General features: G+C 42.5%; 1 protein-coding gene across 4 annotated transcripts in view; it reads right to left on the bottom strand.

Moving 5' to 3' along the window:
- Positions 1 to 909: 909 nt before the first annotated feature.
- Positions 910 to 27,485, bottom strand: part of BICC1 (BicC family RNA binding protein 1) — a 339,573-nt gene continuing 312,997 nt past the window's right edge. For 3 of the 4 annotated variants that reach the window (XM_051823885.2, XM_051823887.2, XM_070057686.1), the window contains 6 exons: positions 25,054 to 25,093; positions 24,521 to 24,675; positions 16,019 to 16,175; positions 11,945 to 12,105; positions 9,203 to 9,302; positions 910 to 3,535 (listed from right to left, as the gene is read on the bottom strand). In XM_051823885.2, the coding sequence (XP_051679845.1) occupies positions 3,405 to 3,535; positions 9,203 to 9,302; positions 11,945 to 12,105; positions 16,019 to 16,175; positions 24,521 to 24,675; positions 25,054 to 25,093 (744 nt within the window). In that variant the 3' untranslated portion in view covers positions 910 to 3,404. Of the gene's footprint in view, positions 3,536 to 6,083; positions 6,163 to 9,202; positions 9,303 to 11,944; positions 12,106 to 16,018; positions 16,176 to 24,520; positions 24,676 to 25,053; positions 25,094 to 27,485 lie in introns of all 4 variants that reach the window. The other variant, XM_070057685.1, reaches the window with a different exon arrangement.

Genomic DNA, 27,485 nt, shown 5'->3' with positions numbered 1-27,485 from the left:
CAGGGGCTTCTGTTCACCACTGTGCCTAGGCCTAGGCTAGCCTCATGAGGGTGCTTTCCGAAGTTGCTGTAAAGTGCCATTAAAAGATCTGTCTATTCCAGCCCCCTAACTTCTGTAATCTATACATGACTGGGCTTCAAATAAGCCAGAAAAATGTGTACCATGAAAAAACCATGCATGGATTTCAAAATTATTTGCACCAAAATAAACTCACCTTTTAATTCAATTTTTCACCGAGTTATAAAAGTAACTTTGTGTATCATTAGTGAATGAATCAATCATTTAACATTGGGTAACAGGTAAGGCTTTCAGTTACTGAAAGATCTCTTGTTCTAAGAAGTTTTTAAGAACTACTGGCACATAGTAGAGAGATTCCTGAGATGTAACAGGTGGAGGGCCGGTGGTCTCAGGCCTAGCAAGACTGTTCATTCCAAGACAAAGCAGTTGGTGAGGATGTCAGTGAGGGACAGTGCACCGACCTCTCTCTAAATGGGAACCTGGGTCCAAGGGCCTGGTGTCACTGCAGTGCTGCACACCTCTGCAGGTGGAGGAGGCTGTCACAGTGGTCATACACTTGGGGCTGTACAAAAGAATCAACAAGAATAAAACCTGTTCCATGAAGTTTCTGCATGCACCGATGGGTGTCCAGAGAAACAATGATTGATGACTGGTCCTGGATTCACTAACTTTTAAAAAATAAAGTGCCTTAGTGCATGGCTGAAAATGAGTGCTGTCAATGCCAAACAAGCGGCCAGAGAATGCAAACGCAATTCTACTGCAGACATGTCTTTCAACTCTGCTGAAAGTAGCAATACTGTAAACATGCAAAGGGTTTCTTAGAAAACATAGGTATAGAATGTCCCTGTGAAGACTTTTTTTTTAAATAAAAGACACAGTTCCTCTAGCAAGAGCAATACAAAGGGGTTATATAAATTTATTTTGCATTTAACAATTGATTAGTTTAGAAAAAATTCCCATTTTCAATGTTAATTCCATCTCTCATTTTTTAAAAAAGTCACTAAAAGGACAAAAACCCACACAAAAATACAATCTGTATCTGTTCGATATTTACAGATAACCAGTCACTATTAAGGCGCAGATTGATTAAAAGTTAACATTATTCAAATAATCCAAATATTCTGTGCATCACATAACACCGATAACTCTGTATACTGTAGTGTCATTCCCTTCATCCCACCAAGAGAAAATGAGAAAAATAATTTCCAGTGTTTTTTTATTTTTAGCCACCCCAGTTAATTTAGTTTAAGTCGGACAGTTTTCTCTTTGGCACAATATCAAAGCACTGTTCCTAAAACCTGTGTCAGCTTAGTACTGCAAAAACATTCCTCCTCCTTCTCCAGTTGCACATACAAAGTAGAGAGCTAGGGGAAAGGGCTCCAAACAATTCTTTGTTCTATCATCAAGGTCTTATTAAAAAACAATACAATGAAAAGCACTGAGTTGTTGAATAGGAAACAAATCTGGAATTGTTACCTGTGCTGAGGACAAAGCAGGACACATTCCACAGTCAAATAAACCAGGGAGTGCCACATTATCCTCTGGAGATATGTGCACAGGACAATTCCACTGTAGTAGATCTAGGTCCACCAACAGACAAGGCTGAGCACAGGAGTGGGCAAGCCCCTTAGTGCCGGTCATCAGAGATAATTTTATGGCAGGCTCATTGCTTTTGGGGTAACCAATGTTATTTTTTAAAGTGAAAATTCTGCAGTGTGTAAGATGTCTCTTCAATTGCTGTTCTTAACTTAATGACAAAACATATCCAAGGAAAAATGTTAGGCAAGCATTTCTCATCCCACTTTTATATAAAAGCCCCCAATTGTTGTATATACCTATCGAATGCCTTCTGCAGAGAACTAGTGAGAGTGGTTTATAGCCACGTAGAAAGCCTTGAATATGGAACATAAATAAGTCGTTACAGTACAGTTAATTGACAACATTTCCTATGGGAAAGTATTCCAGTAAATTAATATACTTGGAAATAATATTGCTTTGAATGAAGAAAGGCACTTAAGTGATTTTTCTTCATGGATGAAAACCCTTTACAAATCCACAATAAGATTTCTGAAAAGATTCAGGCAACAACTTTGCCCAGTCTCTTGGACTTTCACAGTTTAGGATTCTAACAAGGAAATCTAGCCACTTAAAAACAGTCCTTTTTTTTTTTTTTTTTCTTTCAGAACTCAGTTATCTTCATAAACTGTCACTCTGGAAATGTAAAGCTTTTGCATTCTTAACAGACACAGTCTCCTTTAAGCAGACTGCCAAGGTTTTAGGCAAGCCCTGTGAACACACGGAGCATGGCCAAGGTGCACCTGTAAGGAAGGTGATTTCCTTCTCTCCATGATGGCAACAGTGCTGTCTTGTCGGGTGATTATCTGTCTTTTTAAATAAAGTGACAATCTAGGGCTCCAGTTATTGAATGCCGTTCATTCTCTACCATAAATCTCTAGTAAATAGCAATTTCATCAATTAAGTACTGTTTATAATATCTAAAAATAAAAGTTTGATATAAATAAATGTCCTTCAGTGGCAGTATACTAAAAAAAAAACCAGCCCTTTGCCTTCAGACAACTATTAAAATCATTTTAGCAATATAGGCAGCAGCTAAATATGATGACTGCAAAGGGTTAATATTGCAAAGTCCATTTGGTCTTTCTTTGCACCTGTTACCACAAACTAGGTTCATGAATAAGTGTTCCTAGGATACTGACATAAATGAACAGAGTTGGTCCAGAATCAATTGGACTCACATTTCCCAAAGTCACAGAATATTCTGCACAGAAACTAATATCCAGTACCATTTCAAATAAAAATTTGAGGCAGTCAGAAAAATGGCTAAATCTGATTTGTACTAATACATCAGGTGACATGAAAATGACAGGGAGAAAAAGAGAATTTCCACAGGACAAGAAATCAGAACTGTGTAAAGTGCTGAGATACCTCAATAATTATTTTAAAGCAGTACCAGGAAATCCCACTTTGATTTTTTTAAACCCCCAAATACCAATACAAAATAAGCAAACAAAATAACTTCTAAGTTTTCTGGCATCCCAGATGTCAATTTATCCTTCATTATAAGTAAAAAAAAATCAGTGCATATGTTATAAAGTAAATAAAAACAAGAGATAAAGCCCTTTCCTCATATTGCAAATTCTGTCCAACTGTCATTTACAAAAAATCATCCACACTTGGTGTTTTGTATGACAACGTAAGAATCGTGTCTCTCTCAATGTTTGCCACAAAGTACAGGTGCGAGTAAGATGCTTTGGTCCTGACACCAGACACCCCGAGTGCTGAGGGCGGTGTGCGGTGAAGGCTGTTCCCAGATCTCGGTGTCCAGCATTACAGCTAGGTGAAGGGCGTGTGCCTCCAGGGCACTGCTACCAGCGGTCACTGACACTGGCAACATCTGAGTGATACTGACGGGGTAGCCTCCCACTTGCTCCACCTTCCAAGAAAGAGGTGCGTGCATTTGGCGGTTCAAAAAGCTTTCTTCGGTTTTTATTTAGTTCTAGAGAGAGAGAGAGAGAGAGAGAGACAATTGTTAGGTGCTCAGTGGAGAAATTGTCTACACTACAGGACGTGGCATTAGAGCTCAGAAAATGGTGACAAGGTACCGGTGTTGGGGGGAACGTCCAGTCTGGTGGCAAAAGGAAAATTTTGAGTTGATGGTCAACACACTTCTGGAATACCAGGAAGTCTGACATTACACAAAGCACAGTAGCAGCCTACCAAACCACTGGCAGCAAATATTTTGTCCTGCTGGTTTGTAAACTCTTTGTGGGATATGTTATTGTGTGAACTCCTGAACTAGTCAACAGTTTGACACCCCCCCACAAGATCATCTCAAGGGTAGCGGGGGGCCATCAAAACTGCTGAAAGGCATATGAGAGGATGAATTACCAGTGACGCAGACACTATTAGACCTCTTGAACTCATCCACGTCTAATGCAGCAACTTGCAAATTATGAAAGTCAGGCATGAAAGGAAGATCCCACACCTAACCCAAGGAACCTGGAGGAGCACTCCGAAGTATGAAGACACAGCCCCGGGCTCTGCCAACACACGGCTTCTTGAGTCAGAGCCGGTCACATAAAGAAGCACACTGGCAGAGGTCTCTTTGAATGAAAAATCAACAGGATAAAAACTCCAACAGCTTAGAAAATTCATCCTTTAAAACAACCAATGCTTGAATCCAAATTTTCAGAGAAAAACTAAGGTGCTCTATTTTGATTTTTAAAGAAACCACAGCATACCTTGAGTACACCGTTTAGTTTTTCTTTTGCCAACTAAAGAGTATTAACTGGAAAGGCATGCAAAGTTAATTAAAACAGATCACCTTGTTTACAGCTACATACACCATCCCCCAAACACACAGATCATCAAACCACTAATATTTCCTGATAAGGAATTTGGACCAGTAAATAGAATTTTTGGACTCCAGAAGTTTGGAGTTTTGGCAACCCTCAAATGTAAATTCAAGTTCAACTACAGTGATCAAATGGTTGACTTGTGTATCATGCTGTGTTGTGTTTCATGAGGACAGCAACAGCAGGTGATTCAGCACCTTCTCTTTGCATGGTTCCTGGTCCTTTCTCAACCACACATACACAATCCCCCCTCAGTTCTGCAGTAAAGCCATGAGCTTTGGCCAGCCATGGTGCTGAGGAGGAGAACACAGAGATACTATAATGGGACACAGGTGTTTAAGGATGCCCATATGGGCAGACTTATCTTCTGAGTTTGGTAAATGAGCCAACACCTTTAACATTCCAACCATCCCACCCCATTGCTTTCCAAAATGTAAATGCTGGCCCTTCCCCATTGCAGCCACAGTGGCCACATCTCTCCTTTGCTCTTATATACAGGTCTCAGAAGAAAAATAATAGTGATTTATTAGTGTTTACATGACAAGCACTTTACATTGATTTTGTCCCACTTAAAGAGGGAAACAATATTACCACTCTCCATTTTATAGATAAGAAAACTGATTCTAAATATAAATGAAGTCACTTGCCCATGCAGCTATTAAGTGACAGAGCTGAAACCCTCCCTGCTCGATCCCAAGGTCAATGCCATGAACGGCAGTGACCCCTCAGACAGAAATCAACTGAACCACCAGAAATACAAACCTCAAGAAGTGGTGCTTCCAGGTATGCCAGGTAACAGAGCATTATTTCATATTTTAATATACAGTATACCAAATTTAATTTCTGAATAGAAAAACATAGCTTAAAAACTTGAAAAAGGAAGGAAAATATCTCCATAAGCAAAAACACATGCAGGCACACTATCAATGGCTATCGTTTTATGTTCCTGCAGAATCACAATAGCAGTAACATTCCTATTAAAAGTTGCACATGGGTATTTAGTTTTTAAAAAAGGCAAAAGGCACTTGAAAATTGGGAAATAAAGACCAAATTGAATATATTCAAAGACAAACTTACAGGACAGTTAAGAATAAATGAACCCTTAAGTACAAAGCCTGAGAACATTTTCATCCCTTTTTAACCTAGGAGATTATCATTGCTCTCCATTAGAAACCGGGGGGATAACCTACAACTCAGGAGGCCAGCCCCATATTATAGAAAAGAAAAAGGAATGAAGACCAAACATTTTCTCCTAGCATATGTAACATGTGCAACTGTGCACATGCAAATAACTGGGCCACTGAAGACAAACCATTTTTCCTAAATAAACACTGAAAACTTTATTTTGAAGAGCTCCAACAGCTAGATCTTTGAGAGAGTACAATTGGGAATTTAGCCTTCCTCTGAAGATGCGGTTTCTAAAAGAGTACATCCATCCATCTCTCTCATATATATGTGTGTGTGTGTGTACATATATATATATATATAAACACATATATATTATGTATAAAATATATATGCAGACAGATGTTTCTAAGCAGGATGCACAAGAGAAATCTTCCAGAGAGGTTCTCAGTGATCAAGTCCTACTGAGGGAACGCTAGGATTTCTTTTTTCAATTAAAAATCAAACTCCTTCCTCTGATTTCTCTTTGAGTAAGCCTAAGGGATAGTTTGGGAAAATACCAACCTTTTTCTTTGCAATTCCAAGGTTCACACAATCCTGGCAGCTCTCAGGATCTTGTTGCGGATCTGAACAGAGTCACAAACTAAAAGAATAGGTTGGGAAATGTTAGATCTACCTGAGGCCGTGGCAGGAAGCCTGTCAACTGGATGCTGAACTTGCTCTCACTGAGTCTCTGTACATCTAGTTAATCAATAACTAAGCCACTCTGAGGGAAATCTGAATTTCCAGAAACTTATGGATTTGAAAAAAAAAATCTTGACTGCAGACAAATTTCGTCTCCTCCTATCTTAAAATGTCTTCTGGCCCAAGATTAAAAAAAAAAAAAAAATCTCATCCTGAAAGAACAATTTCAATTATTAGTTTAAAATATATAAATTTTTTTAAAAAAGTAATTTTGAGCTAATTCTGTATCTATGGAAACTGTGTAACCACAAGCCAAATGTGAATTCAGGCAGCCCAGTTATCCTGCACCTGGAAATGGAATGTTCTGGGACTACACATGGATGTCTTTGTTACCAGGTGAGCTCAGCTGGAAAAAGAAGCTTTTTGAGGCAGGATTTCTCAACAAAATGAATTGCAGAGAAAATGATCTACCAGGTTCAAACAAATGCATCAACAAAGTAAGACAAAATCATCCTTAAAATAACAGAACACTTCACACTGAGCTATGCATTTGGAAGAGATCTTTTTCAACACTTTCAGGTCCCTCTATAAGCCAGAGAGCCTGGGAACCCCACTGAGAGACGGAGTCTACAGGAGCAGTATGTTCCCTCCACAGAATTACACTGAAGATCACGACTGGAAGAAACTTAAAAAGACTCAAAGCCCCTTTTGATTTTCCTCCTACTCCCCAAAACATAAAGGGTACTGATATATTCCAGAGTAAGGTACTGGGGGCCCATCTGCAACCTGTGAAAGTATTCAGATATCTGCTTGTAGCCAAAGGCTTTAAAGAATTTGGAACTGGGTTGGTGCACGAAAACGAACGTGGTTCCCCTTATATTTACACTTCACCGCCCTTCAGGAGTCTCTAGTGACAGAGGAAGCTATTCTGAGTACACCCTTCTCCTGTCCATCAGTGCTGGCCCACAGGCAGAGTTCAACAGTACAGATGTGGTGAATATGCGAGTTCATCAGATTTCAAGTGGTATTATCCATTTAATTTTCAAATTCATAAAAGAATGTGTGAATACATAAAGATAATTTGCATCTAGCAATAGCTCTCTGAAGATAAATTTAGGGTAAACAAATATGCTGAAAGTAGAACCCTAGTGCTACAGATGGCAAAAAACCACAAACAAGGGAATATCCTGTTAATCATACATGCTGTTAAAATTATAGTTCATTTTCACTAGGCCTGCTGACTTATCACATGAAAGGACAGCTTTTACAAATGGAAGGTGACCTTACACAATCATCTACTCCCAGATCCATTTGTAGTTAATAAACCCGAAACAAAGGGGGTCTGTAAACTCACCCAAGGACTCATGACTTGGCAGAGGCAAAACTCAGTTCTCCTACTTAAATCAAGTGTTCTTTCCCCCATACCAAGATAATCAAATGAGTGATATGAATTATTCATCTGCCTCGTGCAATGCCATAGTGCAGCTTCTTGGGTATACTGGTGGACTCTATGCATCTGTGGGAGAGCTCAATGGCTGATCTCTACCCCTCTGTCAAAGCTGCTCTGCCTGCATCTGCTTCAGATAAAGATTTTCTGTAAGGAGGTACTGGTGGTGGCAGCAGGCAATCTACTGCTAAGATAAAATGAAGAACCAGGGGGCCAGCACTGTAGCATAGCAGATAAAGGCTCCGCCTGCAGCGCCAGTATGCCATGTGGGTGCTGATTCGAGTCCCAGCTGCTCTACTTCTGATCAAGCTTCCTGCTAATGTGCTTTGGAAAGCAGCAGCAGATGGCCTAATTCCTTGGGCCCCTGCACCCACATATGACCCAGAAGAAGCTCCAGGTTCCTGGCTTTGGGTCGGCTTGGCTCCATCTGTTGTGGCCATTTGGGGAGTGAACCAATAGATAGAAGACCTTTCTCTTCTCTCTCTGTGTGTATCCCTTGCCTCTCTGTAACTCTGCCTTTCAAATAAATAATCTTTTTATTTTAAATGAAGAGCCACTGAACTTTTACAATTTATTTGCTAATGAGATTAGTGAATGTGGTCTGAAACGGACCTGCTCCAGGTGGAAGCAAACGCTGGCCTCCTGGAGGCACGGCCTGCAAATACAGTGTTCTGCAAAAGTCAAGTCATTTTCTCCCAGTATGTGACTCTTGGCTTCTGCCCTTGGAGTCTGTCTTTTTGATAGACTGGCACACCCATAACTCTGATATTCAAGAACTTTACTGGAAAGTCTTCAAAAACTGATCCTGACCCCATGCCCTATTTCTTATTCACATTCCGCTGAACGTCCTGCTGAGGTCCATTACTATGTATCTGCCAGCTCCTGACTCATCATCTGGCTCAGTTCCTTTCAAATGAGTGGCACCCAATAAATATGTATAGAGCACTTTAATACATAGAATATGCAACGGATGCACGAAGAAGGTGTCCTCAGGAGGCAAACAACATTATTTTCCTTCATTCTGTGACTGCCTTCAGTATCTTACATCCACCTGTAACTTGGATCCCATTAAGACACTACTGACAAACATTTAAAGCCATTAATAATACTGGCAGGTCCCAAGCTATCCCAATGAATGTTTGGACTTTTTTTTTTCCTCATCAGGTGGCATGTGTGGGCACTCGCATTTGAAATTGGAATCCAATCAAGAATAGTTCTTCACTAACCCAATGATTACTGCTTAACACAACTGCAAAAAGGAGAATTAAAATAGTCCCATGTTCTACAAAGGGTAACTCTGGTTAGATCTTTCTGAAGAAATCTGTTTTGATGATTGACATTGTCACGGCAGGTTTTCTGGCAATGCCTCCAATGAATAGTAATTTATTCTTGGCATTTGTCACCCAGTTGGCAGAAAGCCCTCTGAAACCACAGCCACCAAGGGGTCAGGTTAGTAGGGAAGCAATGATCAGCAGAACCTCAGCCCAACTAGCTGAGCCCGCTGGCAGAGGCTACTCAGATTTTAAAATACGAGTTGGACATTTATATTCACCTGAGATTGCAAGCAGCATTTTCCTTCTGGCACCAAAAGTAGTAATCCCCAGCTCTTTGAGATCCTGATCTGTGAGAGTGAGAAATGTCTGAAGATCGATCTGTGAGTAAAACAGGAACCGCAAATCAACATATTAAGTACTTACTATTTTCGTCATTGTACTATCAACTCATTATTACACCTATATATTAATTATGCTCTGCCTACTTCTGAAAATCAATGGTGGTGGCCCAAATCTAAGGGCTGAGAATTAAGAAACGAAGGTGATGATATGGAAGTGATGATTCTAACAGAAGATAGTCCAGGCTGATGATTTACTGCATTTGAGCCAAAACTCAGCCCTGAGCATCCTGGCAGCTATGACAAAAAGGGAAACATAATTACTGCACTATTTTTGTGTTGTGATGAAGTGGAGAAAACACCTCACTCCAGAAAAGAAAAAAAAAACATTTCTTAGATTTTAATTTGGAATTGGCTATACATACTTTTATAAGAAACTAAAGAACAACACAGTTGGAATGATGGAAGTCCCAGTCCACATCAGATTATGGTTCACTTGGATCAACTCAGCAGACTATCTCTGAGAGTAGCTAAAAAGAAGTATATGCTAAAGCAGCATGAGTATAATTGTACTTCCTGGTATCAGCAACAAAATATGCTGGCAAACAGCTTAAGTATCCCCCTCTTCCTTTTAACACAGTATGGAGGAATTGAACGGTAACAGATTGAAGCCAGGCAGAACTGGGTTCAGATGCCGACTGTGCCATTATTGGTTGTGGACACTTAGGGTTGGCAAAATTATACTTTTCAAGACCATACTGAGCATTAAATATGACTGTAGACATCAAGCAACTGGCTGACCAGCGGGGTAAAATGACGGCTAGTGATCATTTATACTGACACAGAAACTGTAAAAAGTACTCTAAGAACCTTCAGCATGCTTGCATGCATGCTCATGAGGTTACGTAATGAGGGACTCTTGTTAAATCACATTTGAATATTGGAAACTATCCTACATAAACATTATACGTCATGTGGGAAATAGCCTATATTAAAGGAAGCAGGACATCGAGTTTCTATACACCAAAACACATTTTAGTTATTCTGAACACAACTTGAATCTCTGTTTTGGTTTTGAAGGTACATCTACAAAAATGATGTTACAAAGCCTCGGGTTTACCATTTATCACCATTCCCAAGATAAGCTTTTAGAAATTCCATTTCATAGAGACTCTAGTTCAAGTGTTACCAACATTTCTCTTCAAGAGCTAGAGAGTAAATATTTCAGGTTTTATGGGCCACACTTTCACTATTATAACTACTCAAGTCGACTTTTATAGCTCAAAAGCAGCAGTAACAACATATAAGCAAATGGGCATGGGTTTGTTCCAATGAAACTTTATTTACCATGTCAGGCAGCAGGTCTGCAGACCACTTTGTTGACCCATGGCCCAGTTACTAAAATACTAGATAAAGCTACTCTGCTTTATATCTTCATGTTTCCTCCCCTTTTGTAGTTAGGTAAGAAGTACAACGTATTTCTATGCTTCTTCAAATAGGAAATATAGATAAAAACAAACCCAGAAATATCACTGGTGATACTTAATCCCTTACACTGAAACCTTCTGTGTCTGTACAAGTTAAATGACTTCTGACCTGGAGCATCTCTATCAGCTACCCTCCTTTAACCAGCAAGACTAAACCAACAGATACAACAATGCAATTTCAGGATGAGTTACTCAACTTAAAAAACCCTTGGTCAAATGAGCACTGACTTAGATGTAGGGCAAAGAAAATAAAATCCATTCCCCAGGATCCATTACATAAACAATAAGCCCTTTTTAGTGCAAAAATGTCAAAAATATATAATTATTAAACTTAATGTATTGAGTTATGAGTAGTACATTAAATTTATGATGTAAATAAAGTACCTAATAAAAACCTTCAATTCTCTACTGACTGATCCATGCCTGGGCATTACCAACTTAATCAGATCCTCTAACACGAAATTAAACCAGCTGGTATCAAACGTGGACAACGGCTTGATGTGAGAAAAAGACAAGTTTATAGACCATTTACACTTTCTGCATTAGGTTTGCTGTGCCCTGGTAGTATGAGGCCATCATTAGAAAGAATCTTGCTGAGGACCTTATTTCTTAATGCCAGAACAAAACGGGCCATGGCTAATGGGCTGGGCCAAAGTCCACGGTGGCAATGATCCAGAAGACATCTAAGTTATGTTTTGGGCTAGGCAAAAGCCAAACAGTAAAGGCCATCACTGTTCACGCACACACACACACAGTGAGAACAGACTTCAGTAACACATCTAATGGATATGGTGGAAAACATCCATAGATGTTTATTTCAGACGCCGTGGTTTACTTTGAAATGCCACCGGTAAGTGATTCAAAAGTGGACTCTTAACTACACACTTGGGGCTGACCTTAGGGGAGCTGTGAGTCGAGACATCAATTAGGACTTTTAGCTATCACTGGTGAGGAGGGGCAGCTAAGGTACAGTTTTGCAATGGACATTTTCCATATTTCTGCTATCTTGTGTCCATGAGCCACACCAGATAAGTAAGAAATGAGATGACATTTTTCTTAGTGGAGAGAACAAGCTGGGAGACTTGAGTAAGCGCTCAGTGAAAGTGCAGTCAGAGGCCGCTCTGTGCTTTCTTTCTAGAGGTCACCCAGCACACCACCCAGACACACCTACCTGGGAAGATAAACACGCACTGACCTCTTGTTGCTGGAAGACGTCCGTGTATTTGCCCAGGCCCAGCTTGCTGAAGAGCTCGGGGAGGTCGGAGCCTTTGAAAGAGCTGTTCAGGTTACAGCCATTGCTTCCTGTCAGCGAGGAAATGCAGTCCATGTAATTGCTGCTGCTGAGATAGTGTTCCGCTGAAAGGCAAAGGAGACACAGGCTGGCAGCGTAAATGCCCAGAGAGAGCACGGTTTAATTAAAAGTTCTAATCACCCACATATTTCAGATTTCATTGTTCTGCGGGATAGAGCAGTAGCTGCAGAAGTACAGCCATCCTTTACTGAAACATTGGCTTTTCATTAAGGAAATGCTGGTGATTGCTTTCAGGGAGGCGCCTGCCATGTAAAAGTGACACTGGGGAAGCAGACATTCAGCGACAGTGCCTCTGTCGTTAATAACCATTTATCATCTTCTCCCTGAGCGTTCCACAGTATTCGCTCCTTCTAATTGATTGGATGGGAGTTAAACGAGCCTGGAAGGAGGCTCTAGGACACTACGAAGGTAGGGACAGTTATTAAAACTCCAGGGCCGCCACCGGGTGCCGGGTGGTTGTCTGCACCCGCACTGGAGTTTTCCTGTAGTCACAGGAACTGTACGATATTGCAATACGTAAGTCTCATTCCCTAGGAAAATATGACTGGGTAGCAAGTGCTTAAAATAGAGCACTTTCAACATTAGGACTAATGTATGGAGTGATATGAATGATGCTACTAGAGTTCGTGGATTTAATTTATGACAGAAATTAAGCTGTCTCTTGAGAAAATTTCTGACTAGCACGCTGAGGTTTATCTTGGCTCTGCAATGGATTTGGTAGGCAAAGGTTTCAACACACGTACGCCCAGGGATGCGCAAGCCTGGATGAGGGGTTAATGACCAATGCCAAGTTCTTCAGCACACAGACACTTCTCTGGGAGTTCTCCCAGGGTCATGCAGCCATTCCTGCCTCCTGACCAACACCTGGCTCTTGTCTGGGTGGTAGATTTTTCTTCTTACATCGAGGATGCGGCTTCAGGACGCCCAGGGAGGTGGAAGTGGAGGAGGCGGAGTCTCAGCACAGCCAGTCACACCCCCTAATCCACCGTGGGGATCCACACATCCACCAAATCTGAGACTCTTGTTTTCAGTACCCCAAACCACTCTTTCAGCTGTTGTCATCTCCCAACTGAGAAGTGCTCTGCTCATCTCAAGCAGAAGGAATTTCTTAATAAGGGTTCTTTTCTCTGAAATGTTTTAACCCTTGGAGAACCTGTGGGGATGGAGTCCTGAGACACTGAGCCCTGGATACCACATCACTTAGAGGTGAAGCAGAGCCCCCGAGTCATCAGGAAAGATACTGGCAGGCTGATCATTTTTTGTCCAGCAAAAGGGGAGTTACCAAGAATTACACTGAAGCAACTGTATAAACAGAGAAGCCCAGCAAGGACTGAAACATCGGTCCCTTCACAAGGGGTCAGGAAAATTATCTAAAACTGTGCTTTCAATACAGTGGACAACAGCCACATGTGGCCACTTGAGCACCTGAAATGAGGCTAGCAGGAGTGAAAGTGTTCCATTAGGAATAAGAGATTTTAAAGACTTTACATCAAGAAAATGTAAAATAATTTGATAACTTTTATATTGATTACATATTCAAAAGAACTATCTAATGCATGTTAGGTTAAATAAAATACAGTAGTAAAACCTTAAAAATAGATGTTTGAAAATAAAATATTCTTAATGATATGTGTTTATAATGGCCCACAACTTTTTACATTTTTGTCTTAGCTACAATATTCTACATTCTTCTAAATTCTCTACATTCTTAATGCATCTTACCCAAGTTAAATAATTGTGATTAACTTTTTTTTTATTCATTTGAGAGAGAGAGAGAGAGAGCGAGCAAGCGAGCTGTCATCTGCTGGTTCACTCTCCAAACGCCCACAGAGTGAAGCCAGAACTGGCAACTCAAGTCAGGTCTGCCACGTGGGTGGTGAGAACCCAACCACCTGAGCATCACTGCTGCATTAGGGGAAAGCTGGGACTGGGGTCAGAACCCACACACTCCCGTAAGGGATGTGGGCATCCTCACTGCTTACCAGCAGACTGTTAGGCCAATTGCCTACTCAGAGGGTCAAACTCAGCTCTTTGCTTCTTTTTGTGTATTTGAAATGGGAGAGAGGGGAGAGAGAGAGATCATCCATCCACTGGTTCATGCCCCAAATCGCCACAACAGCCAGTGCTGGGCCAAGTCAAAGCCAGGAGTCCAGAATTTCAACCAGGCCTCCCACAAGAGCGCTGGGGACGTAAGTACTTGAGCCATCACCTGCTGCCTCCCAGGCAGGATGGGGGTGTCCCAAAGACATCCTGACTGTTGTACCAGGCATCTGTGCCTTTGTATTAATGGATCCCCTCATCGTCATCCTACACTTCCATTCAACTAAGCAGTACAGTCAATTTTAACTCTCCAGCATTAAATGAAGAAAAAAAGAGATACAGATAAAAAAAGAGAGAGGTTCATATCGTCCTATGGACCAGACACCATTTACACCCCTCGATCCAGACTGGCCCCAGCCTGTCTCTCAGATCAGTCACGCTGTCAGGGGAAGAGCAGCCAGCCAGCAACTAATAGGAAGTCTCCAGGCTGCAATCGACGGTACACTTGGGAATGAAAGAATCGACAGTGCTCTGTTATTTAGACTTGGCCTTTTTAAATCTTAGCCCCCTGACAACAAGGCTGACTTGACTGATGGTAATGGCGGGCTGTTACCCAGTGTCTGCTACACGCACCCAGATTGCCTCTCTCCAAGCACTCTTCACACTCTCCACACTACGTGTGTCATGACTCCAAATTTGTCAAAAAACCTGAGAACAGCATCAGGGGCAGCTCCTGTGATGACTGTGTCAATTCTTGTCTGTTTACCTACTTACACAGCTCAGAAGCATGGGTGCTTTTCTAGACGAAACACTCAACACTCTTGCCACCTTGGCTGTATTTGCTAAAAAACAGAACCCCCATGCTTTAAATCAAAGCTCTGCCTTCGATTTGTGCTAAGTCAGCTGAACGTGGCCAGTTTTACCAACCAAATCCAGCTTCTCCCCTTAAACAGCTATCCACCGGATAGTCTTTTCTTCAACTGTCCAAAGGATTAATTTTGTGAAAAGATTTATTTGAAAGACAGAGTTATACACACACACACACACACACACACACACACAGAGAGAGAGAGAGAGAGAGAGAGAGAGAGAGAGAGAGAGATACAGAGAGAGAAAGAGAGAGACAGCAAGAGTTTCCATCTATTGGCTCAATCCCCAATGGCCATAACAGCCAGGGCTGAGTTAGGCTGAAGCCAGGAGCCAGAGAGCTTCCTCCAGATCTCCCACACGAATGCAGGGGCCCAAGCCTTAGGCCATCCTCTGCTACTCTCTCCAGCCATTAGCAAGGAGCTGGACTGGAAGTGGAGCTGCAGAAACTCAAGCCAGTCAGTGCCCATATGGGATGCCGGTGTTGCAGGTGGAGGCTTACCCTCCTATGCCACAGTGTCAGACCCCAAGGGTTTAATTTGCTTCTGTTGATCTGAAGTGCTTTCTCACACGTGGGCTTTCCCTTGACATCTGGATGTTTGTGTGTGCATTACTCACTTACTCTGCACACATTAATCTAGTACCACCCACTGAAGTATGGGGTACTCTGCTAAGTTCAGGGCAAAATAACAAATGGCATTGTCTAAGAGAGTGTCTGGCCTGTGAGTACTTCATGAATGTTCACTGAATGAATAAATATGGTCCCTGGGTTGTGGGGACTCCAAGCCTAAAGGGAAAGATAGATAGGTAAACACATAATTGCACCCTTCAAGACCAAAACTGCTGGAGAGAAACCACGCCAAAATGCAACGAGGGGCATGAACTACGTGACGAGCACTGCCAGGAGAAAGAAGGAAGGCTTCACAAAGGAGGCTGCATGTGAATTACACCAAGCACTGGACGTCACAGAGGCCAGCAATATACAACCTCACCTCAAACCAAAGTCAAAGCTCATCATGCCAAGAAGTAGGAAAAAAAGTCACAGCTCACTTGATTTGTTTTGTTTACGCTTGGGGCTGCCAATGGAGGCTGCAAATTCATTAGGACTTGCAGGTCCTACTCCATTTCGGTCTCTCCAGTTCTCAGATTCGCTTCCACTTCCCAAGTGCTCACGACTGTTGGACCGTGACAGAGACACCGAGGAGCCCTGTGAATAGGCAAAACCGGACAAGACAGTGTTTAATACGGTGGGGTTCTCAGGGTCAGAGAAGAATCCACTTCACACCATTTCCCTCTACCGCCAACCCCTGCAACTGCCTGCAATGCCGGTTCTCAGGAGGACTGCCATACCCTCCAATGGGTCTGTCCTCCAGCAGCCAAGGACATCTGGTTAGATACACAGTGCTATGCAAACACAGATACCGGGGGAGGGGGGGGGCTGACGACGAGGGCAGCCAGAGCTCGAGAGCCCCCAGAAAGAATCCCCCCGAGGAGATGTGGAGAAGTGCATGCTGAGACTCCTCCTTATTTTCAGGAAATCGACCCTCTGGTGTGGCAGACTCTCTGCCTTGAATCACTCAAGAAGGATACATGAGAATGGGGCACAGAGAGACTCAAAGTTTTGGGAAGGATCACACTCCTACAGGCACTTTAAAACTTTCATGGAAAATGGAATTATAAGTTTATTTGGGTGAAAAAATTTTTGAAATCCATGTATATATCTTCTTCATAATATGCATTTATCATAAACTTTCTGAAGATTTCTCATGTGCATGAATTTCAAAAATTACACCACAATAAACTCATCCTTTCATTCCATTTCCCATGAACTTCTTAAAGTACCCTCTTAGAGTAGGAGGCTGGAGAAAGAGCTAGCATTTCCATTATATCACCATCTCCCAAATGAGTATACAATCTCACCCAAATAACAGATACCTGGAATAATGTACCTTTAATTATCCAAATTAAACATAATGTAAAACACCTCAAAGTTTGCACTGCACTTGCATTTATTCATTCCTTTAACCACGTATTTAATCAGTGTATTACAGGCCCCCTACTTTGTACTACTTAGAATATCAAAGGATTCTCTGACTTTCAAAGTTTTATATCCACTGGGAAATTGCACGAAAATCCTTTTACTGTTCACTTCAATAAACTCAATTCGATCTTGTAACAGCATAACCACAGCTGACTACACTCAACTTTCAACATTTCTTTAATGATGGCCTCATGACATCCTTTCTCACTGGATCCTCGGTAGGATCTTCTTCCTCTTCACTTGAAATGTCAGATGATCCTGTGGTGTGGTTCTAGGATCTTTTTTTTTTCTCTCATTCATTTTCCCATTAAGTAATCCCTACTTCTTTCACAGCTTACTGACAGCAGCGACTCCCAAATTTCTACCAAATGAGACTGCTCTGTTAAAATTTAGAATCGGAGAGCTGCCAATCTGACTTCTCCATTTTATTCTCTACTAAGAATTTTAAACAGTGTGCTTGAAACCAAATTTTTGATTACCTATCCCCAAACCTACTCTTCTCCCAGAATTCCTACAGCCTAGCAAGTGACTCCATTATCCACTCAGCTGCTTCAGCGAAAGTTCTCAGGGACAACCTTGACTGGCCCTCATTCCTCACATATCTAATCCATCCCAACAGGCTGTATCAACATCATCTCTAAACACGCCGCATATTTACCACTTCTCTCCATATCCACCACTGTTACCAAGTGCCTCCTTAATACCCATTTGGAGACTACACATGCTGCTCTGTCCCCATAATAAATGTTTGGAAAAGCAATGAGATCGGATTTTTTAAACGCAAACTATAATGAAGCATGTATCTGTGCAAAGTATCACAAAGCATTTCCATTGCACTTCACCTCATCACCAACCCCACGCTCCCCTACCCTGCTCATCTTCTGCTTCACAAACTCACCAGCTTGTTCTGACTTGGGGTGATCATGCCAGCTGTTTATTGGCCTATTATTCTTTCCTGAGATCTTCACAAGGCTAGCCCTTTCTTCTCATATAGGTTTTAGCTTAAAAGACTACCTACTCTAATGCACCTCTGTTTCACACGTATCAAGGACTTTCATCGCCTTATGCTTTCAGGTTTACTGTGTTGTTTCTACTCTGCAGAAAGCAAGCTCTATCCACAAATAGAAGCATACTATATTTAGGAACTGTTTGAGGTGCACAGAATTGTGCCTGGAGCACAAAAGGCTTAGCACATTTAGAATCACAAAAAGGATCCCACATAATCTCTTTCCTGACATCCATAGAATGCCTTTGCCAACTGTTAGGGAGGATTATGGGGAAATGAAGGCTCCTGAGACTCCAGAAATGATTTTCCAATGAAAGTATCTAGAATATTTACATTTGAACCAAGAGAAATCCAATGCAGGAAGGGAAATAAGAATATGTTGAAAACTGTTAACTCTGGAAGCATAAATTTGTCAATACCTGGTATTTACATATTTAAAAAGTCTACATCTAATCTTTTTTTGAGTGTACATAACCACTTACTCCAAACTTTAGGCTGATTTAATCCACACAGCTATACCCAACCTGGTTCCATATGGTGGTATCTAGAAACATTAAGTAAAAACATAGTGTTTTGATGTTTAATAGTTACTTATCTATGAGCTAACCTAAAGAGATCACCTCCATGCTATGAAATTTAAGATTTGAAACACTCATTATTGTTAGTTCTGGGAAGCTGAAAACTGCCTTTGATTCCATGTTCACTTGCTCCCAAGAATACGTGATAACTACTTATGCTTTTAAGACATGGGCAGCAAAAACGAAAGGAAAACCTCAATTCTTCTGGTAGTTCTGTTGCTGTCACGGAGGTAGTACAAGTCAAAGCCTTTTGTTTGATTTTGGATGTCCCAATACAACACCAAGTGGACAGGGTCATACATTTGAGTCTTGGAAAAAGCAAAAAAATCTTGAAAGTACATTTGGGATGGGCCAATTTCTCAAACTGCCCTAAAACTGGAAAAGTTTGCTTAAGTCTAGCTTCCCAATAATATGAAACAAGTATAAATTCTTGCCTCAAGCAAACTTCTTAGAGTAGGAAACTCATGGTCCCTGGCATTCTGAGCAAGCACCCCTCCCCTGTCACGGCCTACTCGAGAAACATTTTTTTATAGACAGTATTCTACTTGTTCTTCTGGTTTTATTTTTCCTTGAGAAAAAATTTTTTAGGAAAAGCAAGGTGTTTCTAGCCACCCTTCAATTTAATATATATGAATGCTTTAAAAAAAAAAAAGGTTTATGAAGCTACACTGTGGTGTGGCAGGCAAAGCCACTGCCTGTGATGCTGGCATCCCACATGGGCACTGGTGTGTGTCCTGGTTGCTCCACTTCCAATCCAGCTCCTTGCTGATGGCCTGGGAAAAGCAGTAGAGATGGCCCAAGTATTTAGGCCCATGCCACCTATGTGGGAGACCAGATAAAGGCTTTGGCTCCTGGCTTAGACCTGTCCATTGTGGTCATCTGGGGAGTGAATCAGCAGTGACTCTCCGTCTCTCTCTATAACTCTTTTAAATAAATAAATGATTGCTTTTAAAAAAAGATTTATTTATTTGAAAGGCAGAAGAACAAGGAGAGATCTTCCATCTGCTGGTTCACTCCCCAAATGCCTGCGACAGCTGGGGCTGGGCCAGGGCCAGGGCCAGGTCAAAGCCAGGAGCCAGTGATTCCATCAGTGTCTCCCTTTATGGCAGTATCCCAGCTGGGAATCAAGATGTGATCTTTCTTCTTTATAAAAGCTGTTCTCTCCACTCTTCCCCAGATTGTTTCCCACATTCTGACCCATAGGAGCAACACTGTATTGTTTCTAATCCCTCTGAGTCATGGCAGAAGAAGGGAGAGGGATACATACTGCAGGAGCAACTGCTGTAGAAAATTAGGTAACATTACATGAGAGGTTCAGCCCTGCCCTCCCATCTTTTTTTTTTTTTTTTTTTGTCCTCTCCTTTAACGTCAATGGATTTAGAGCTGTATGAGAAAACGTTCAAGTCCTACCTACCATAGAGAACCCGAAGCACCATTCCTAAGAACACCTTGGTCCCATCTTTCCATCAGCAGTGTGTAAAGGAGTGGATGACACAGTGAATGCTCATCTCCCAATCCTCTGGCCACACCTGCTCCTCCTGCCACCTCTTTCAGTGTGAATGGGCTGCTCGACAGCATTCAGGATAGAGGAGCCCGCCTGCCTGAGATAGCAAATGCAGGAAAAGCCACAGGAAGAGGCTGAGGCACTGGGTCCGAGTCCCTGCACACTGATTCCTGCAGAACACCACCTGCCTGTCCTGGGACAAATGTTGGGCTGGGTCCCCTCTGCCCACTTGTGCCAGCATGCCCCCTGGTGCTAGGCCCATGGCAGCAGTGTTTCCTGAATGGCACCTGCTTCAGAATCTTGTGCTGAAATCAGACCCCTGGCTTTTACTCCTGCCCTGCCATTTGAGAGCCTACAGGAACAACCTGTATTTTTCTCAAGCAATTCTTATTTCCATGAAAGAATGGCAATAAGGTTCTAGATCAGTGACAGATCACTTGCAGCTATGTACCTTTTTGGGCTATATCATTAGTTAGGAGAAGAAGGAAGACATTTTCTCTCTCTCTCTTTTTTTTTTTTTTGAAAAGTTTTTTTTTTTTTGACAGGCAGAGTGGACAGTGAGAGAGACAGAGAGAGAGAGAAAGGTCTTCCTTTGCCGTTGGTTCACCCTCCAATGGCCGCCGCTGCAGCCGGCGCACCGCGCTGATCCGATGGCAGGAGCCAGGATCCAGGTGCTTTTCCTGGTCTCCCATGGGGTGCAGGGCCCAAGCACCTGGGCCATCCTCCACTGCACTCCCTGGCCATAGCAGAGAGCTGGCCTGGAAGAGGGGCAACCGGGACAGAATCCGGCGCCCCAATCGGGACTAGAACCCGGTGTGCCGGCGCCACAAGGTGGAGGATTAGCCTATTGAGCCACGGCGCCGGCTTTTTTTTTTTTTTTACAGATTCATTTATTTGAAAGTCAGAGAAAGTTACACACACACACACACACAAGTCTTCCATCCGTTAGTTCACTTCCCAATTGGCCACAATGGCCGGAGCTGTGCCAGTCTGAAGCCAGGAGCCAGAAGGCAGGAGCTTCTTCTTCTGGGTCTCCCACGTTGGTGCAGGGGTCCAAGGACTTGGGCCAACTTTCACTGCTTTCCCAGGCCATAGCAGAGAGTTGGATCAGAAGTGGAGCAGCCAGCACATGATCCAGTGCCCATATGGGATGCTGGCACTGCAGGCAGCGGCTTCAACCACTATGCCACAGTGTCAGCCCCAGGGAGACATCCTCTAAAATGGACTCGAGTGTTTTTGCTGATGCGTACTGACCATGACATTCAGGGAGACACTTAACCAGTCTGTGGCCCTCTTTCCTCTCTGGGTGTTTGTGGTTGAAAATACACCTTCTGATCACTGAAGTCATAAATAAGAGTGTAACTGTTAAATCAACAATGGGAGTCACTGTGTACCTACTCCCCATGTAGGATCTCTGTCCTTAATGTGTTATACTATGTGAATTAACAGTAAAACTAGTATTCAAACAGTACTTTATTCTTTGTGTGTCTGTGAGGGTGCAAACTATTGAAATCTTTACTTAGTATATACTAAGTTGATATTCTGTATATAAAGATAATTAAAAATGAATTTTAATGAAGAATGGGATGGGGGAGGTGGGATGGCTTGTGGGTGGGAGGGTGGTTATGGGGGAAAATCCGCTATAATCCAGAAGTTATACTTTTAAAATTTATATTTATTAAATAAGTTTTTTTTTTTGACAGGCAGAGTGGACAGTGAGAGAGAGACAGAGAGAAAGGTCTTCCTTTGCCATTGGTTCACCCCCCAATGGCCGCTGTGGCCGGCGCACTGCGCTGATCCGAAGCCAAGAGCCAGGTGCTTCTCCTGGTCTCCCATGCGGGGGCAGGGCCCAAGGATCTGGGCATCCTCCACTGCCTTCCCGGGCCACAACAGAGAGCTGGCTTGGAAGAGGGGCAACCAGGACAGAATCTGGTGCCCCGACCAGGACTAGAACCCGGGAGCCAGCGCTGCAGGCGCAGGATTAGCCTATTGAGCCACGGCGCTGGCCTAAATAAAAGTTTTTTAAAAAAAGAAAATGCACCTTCTAAATAAGAAACTATGTGAGTGTGATGTAACAGAATTACTTCTAATACGTTCTGTGTGCATAGAATACTCTGAAGTACTTCTTTGGATATTAAAAACCACAAATAGTTCGAACGTGCAGGGACACCTTCACCGACACCTCCACTGACGAGCAAGCACACACATAAGCTCGTCTGTCAGCCCTCGGTTTTGTCTGGGGTCCAGTTTTCCAGTGCAAATAATAATGGGTGATCAACATAACTGAGAACATTACTGTGCACAGTGGCGAGCACTGGACGTCTCTGATGTCTTCCTCAGTGCAACCCAAATAAAAAAATAAGCCGCTGGAAGTGAAGTCACTTGCCAAAGCTACACATCTGCTCAGGGTGGTTCTGAGACCACAGAACCTTTGCACGTGACCAGTTCTTTGCTGAAATAATCCTTATTTTCAACCTGTTATATGGTCCATCTTAGAAGTGAATGATATTTCTCATGTTAAATATCTCATCTCAAACTAGGGGAAGACAATCAACAACCTGGTATTTCACTCTGTCAAAAGCAATGGTGAGTGAAATTGGTGACAACAGAAAATGTCGCTAGAGAGTCTAAAGATTAGGACAGTAGCTTTAAGGTCTTGGCTAATAAAAGTGTTGGGGCCTGTGCTGTGGCTCAGGGCGCTAAGCCTCCTCCTGTGGTGCCGGCATCCCATATGGGAGCCAGTTCATGTCCCAGCTGCTCCTCTTCCAATCCAGCTCTCTGCTGTGGCTTGGGAAAACAGTAGAAGATGGTCCAAGTGCTTGGTCCTCTGCATCCACGTGGGAGACGGTCCACGTGCTTGGTCCTCTGCATCCACGTGGGAGACGGTCCAAGTGCTTGGTCCCCTGCATCCACGTAGGAGACTCAGAATAACTTCTGGCTCCTGGCTTCGGAATGGCCCAGCTCTAGCCATGGCAGCCATTTGGGGAGTGATCCAGCAGATGGAAGACCTTCCTCCCTCTCTATCTCTCCATCTTTTTAACTCTACCTTTCAAAGAAATAAATAAAAATTTAAAAAAGGGGGAACGTCTATCTTCTCTCACAGCTATAATGGCAGAGTGGGGGGCTACCTGTTACAACATGAACATTTTTCATGTCACTTTCACATAGTCACTGCTGAAGGTAGCTTCAATTTAACTACACCTACCCAGTGGCTACTGTGACTCTGATGGTGAAATCCAAAGGGGACTATTCTTTTTAGTACTTCCTTTTCACTTTCTCAAAGAGACCGAAGGAGAAAAAATAACATGTTTGCTTTTGCCTTTCACCAGCAGTCTGGTGTATTCAAAGACACTGGGTGGAAAAAACCACTCAACCTACACGTGCTAGTTACTAGACTTAATGTATGCTAAACTGATCTTCTGTATATAAAGAGAATCGAAAATGAATCTTGATGTGAATGGAAGGGGAGAGGGAGTGGATAAGGGGAGGGTTGCGGGTTGGAGGGACGTTATGGGGGGGAAGCCATTGTAATCCATAAGCCGTACTTTGGAAATTTATATTCATTAAATAAAAGTTAAAAAAAATAAAAAAAATAAAAAAAAAACAATTACAAAGCCTTCAACGAGTATTTGATTTTCAGCCTACAGTACTCTGGTCGAACACTCTGACTTCTGGATTAGTCATTTCCATCCATGATTTGGTTTGTACACTTTACCAGTGTGTGGTGTATACACGTTCTTGCCCTCTAGCCCATCCCTCTCCTGTCTCCAAAGGGCTCATCACAAACATTGGACACCCTCAAACAGAGAAGGCCTGCTTCGTGGGTCACATGTAGTCTGGCTGGGGCATATGGAATTCTGGATTGCTCCACCATATGGCAAAAATGCCAGCTGCCTCGTCCACCCCGAGCAGTGCAGCCAACATCTGGGAAGCATAAAAATCTTGGAGCTCTTGTTAGAGATACTTCCTGCTGTGTTCCTGGCACATCTGAACACACTGAATTTTAAACTCATATCTGCAGACCTGTTTTTGTTGAATATTTGCCCTTTACCCCTCCGGTGGCCTTCCTAGTGATACACTTGGAGGAAAGGACCCTTGATACATTTGTAATGGCTATCACAGCTGCCCTTTGCTTCGTCTCAGGCCTGTTTTGTAATTTATAACACAACTCTCCCTCAGCAACACACACACTCATCCTAACTTAGACCTCCCATCGCAGCCCATCAACAACTCTGACAGCAGACAGGTAAGAGACCATAAAACCTAAGATGTCACCAAGTTCTAGTAGTATGTTCACAGGGAGAGAAATAGAACCAAGTTTCCAGTCATCACTTCTCCTTATAAAGAATGGAACGAGAGGGAACGACCGTCCTCCTTTGATGAGAGAACACACAGGAAGAATCCAGGCCATGACGCTACAAACCTCGTAAGTGGTTGTCATCGTGGGCTTATAGGACACGTGATTAGCTCTTCTCAGCTCCTTGATAGTCTCAGCTGGCATAGATTTTGAAAACCCCAGGCCACTCCAGGTATTTGTGGGTGTTCTGACCTCCGTCACAACTGGTTTTTTTAACATTGCTTTTGAAAATGGAATATAAAACAAATGCTTGTTATGTCTAACTCACTTCTTATGTAAAATACTGAAGATGAGTGTTATTGCGTAGACACATATGGAATTACCAGTGAATGTTACTTCTTAACAAAAATGCCTAAAATATCTTAATAAAATACCCCAAATGATATTAAGTGAAAAAATGCTACATCAATTCTCAGTTGGTCTAATGCTAATCGATTCAACAAAATACATTCAGTGGCAACAAAACTTGTACAATTCGAATGCAAACATTCTGGGTTTATTATCATGAGCATCTGGTTCCTCAATTTACCAAGGAATACTTAAAAATCATTTATGAGTCCATTAAAATACAAAGTGTGAATCATGATTGTATCGTATACCTTTGGTTGCTAGTAACTTCTTCTGTTCATAGTCAAATGCCTGAAAAGAAAAGATAGAAAATGTTTTCATTGTCTGTCTCTTTCAATGTCATGCAATGCTCATGCCAATGGTTAGAGAACAAAGGTTCTAACCACGTCCCATGAGTATTTCTCAGATATAGGCTAAGCTTTGCACCATGTGACAAAATCCCATCCAAGTCTCACAAATCTACATCCTTTCAAAACTAATTAACTATAATAGTAAATTACTATTTCTGACTTCACGACATTGCAGAAACAAGTTAGACTTTTTCTCCAAAGAGGAAAAACAAAGTTTTTTACTATGAATATCTACCACACCAGGACCAATAAATGCTAAAGTGAGTGAATAACTTTAAGAGTTATGCCATTTCTAAATACACCCAAATGCTGTTAAGTTATCCATTGGCCTCCTTTGTGTCTCAGAGTCCCTCTTTATCCAGGGAAGTATGGCCTGAAATGGTCTGACATCAAGGTAACTTCGGAAATTTTGAGGCCTGATTAGTATAGTCTTTGCTTTTGAAATGAGATTAATGGCAATCTATCTTTCTAAAGGTATTTGGCAATACAGTGTCATTAAACCTAGTTACATCTATTGCACAGGATGGCATCATTTATTCCATTACCAGTGCATTAGTAACACTGTTGCAAGCATGTCTACCACGGGTGTTTCTGAAGAAAGTAGTGGAAATACAGCTCCAGCTCAAACATTACACTAATCTTATCAACTCCCCAATGTAGCTAGGTAGGACCTGATTTAAGGACATCTCAAAGGCCAACAAAGGCAGTCAAGAGCCAAGAGATAAGAGTTTCCTGTCCTCCTCTCAGGAAGACTAACGTAAGGTACCCACATAATTCATGGTCTTAAACACGACACTTCTGAGAATGAGATAAGCTGTGAATCATTAGGCCAGGATATAAAATAGTGTTGTCCTAGACAAACCAGGGTATCTAATAATTCCAACAACATGGATGTAAATCAGAGGAGCCAAATTTTTAGATACAACAGTTTGATGACATTTTTGAAATCCTAGTTCTAAAATAGCATTGGAAGTAAAACTTTAAAATTATTAATGTTCAAGGGCAAGGTGGGGAGAGAACCTAAATTCACTGTTCAGAAGTATTTACTGAATTTACAGACATCACACTGAACTTGCATCAATGAATCCATGATCACTTACAGCTTTAGTGACTTACAAGTTTAGAAGGATTGGCTGAAAGAAATAACTATAAGCTAAATTAGGAAGTGAGCTAAATGAAATCTGGAGATAAATCACACCAAGAGCAGTCAAGAGACTGAAGGCCACAGCTTTTGTACACCTAATGACTCAAAAAAAGTCTTAAATGCAAAGGATTAAACACAAGGTGGGCGGGGAGATGGCGCTGTGGCGTAGTAGGTAAAGCCCACCGCCTGCAGTGCCAGCATCCCATATGGGTGCTGCTTTGAGTCCTGGCTGCCCCACTTCCAATCCAGCTCTCTGTTATGGCCTGGGAAAGCAGTAGAAGATGTCCCAAGCATTTGGGCCCCTGCACCCCAAGTGGGAGATCCGGAGGAAGCTCCTGGCTCCTGGTTTCAGATTGGCGCAGCCCTGGCCATTGTGGTCAACTGTGGAGTGAACCAGCAGATGGAAAATCTCTTTCTCTTTCTCTCTCTCTCTGCCTCTGCCTCTCCTCTCTCTGTGTAACTATGACTTTCAAATAAATAAATCTTTAAAACACACACACACACACACACACACACACAAAGGGAGCAGGCACTGTGGCTCAGCAGGCTACAAAGTGGCCTGTGGCAGTATCCCATATGGGCACCGGTTCGAGTTTTACCTGCTCCCTTACAATCCAGCTTCCTGATAATGCGCCTGGGAAAGCAATAGAAGATGGCCCAAGTCCTCAGGCCCTTGTATCCAGCTAAGAGACATGGAGGAAGCTCCTGGTTCCTGGCTCCTGGCTCCTGACTTAGGCATGGCCTAGGCCCAGCCATTTGGGTAGTGAATCAGAAGATGGAAGATTTTCTTCTCTCTGTAGCTCTGCCTTTCAAATAAATAAATCTTTAAAACAAACAAACAAAAAAGGGCTGGTGCCAGTGGATCACTTGGTTAATCCTCCACCTGCAGTGCCAGCATCCCATATGGGCGCTGGGTTCTAGTCCCGGTTGCTCCTCTTCCAGTCCAGCTCTCTGCTGTGGCCCGGGAGGGCAGTGGAGGATGGCCCAAGTGCTTGGGCCCCTGCACCCACGTGGGAAACCAGGAAAAGCACCTGGCTCCTGGCTTCAGATCGGCGCAGTGCCGGCTGTAGCGGCTATTTGGGGAGTGAAACAAAGGAAGGAAGACCTTTCTCTCTCTCTCTCTCTGTCTATATCTACCTGTCCCCCCCCCCCCAAAAAAAAAGCACACAGGGAGGACTGTATAGTAGCC

This window comes from Oryctolagus cuniculus, chromosome 15, assembly GCF_964237555.1.
Source record: "Oryctolagus cuniculus chromosome 15, mOryCun1.1, whole genome shotgun sequence".
Taxonomy (NCBI): Eukaryota; Metazoa; Chordata; class Mammalia; order Lagomorpha; family Leporidae; genus Oryctolagus; species Oryctolagus cuniculus.
This window is presented reverse-complemented; position numbering and strand designations above follow the sequence as displayed.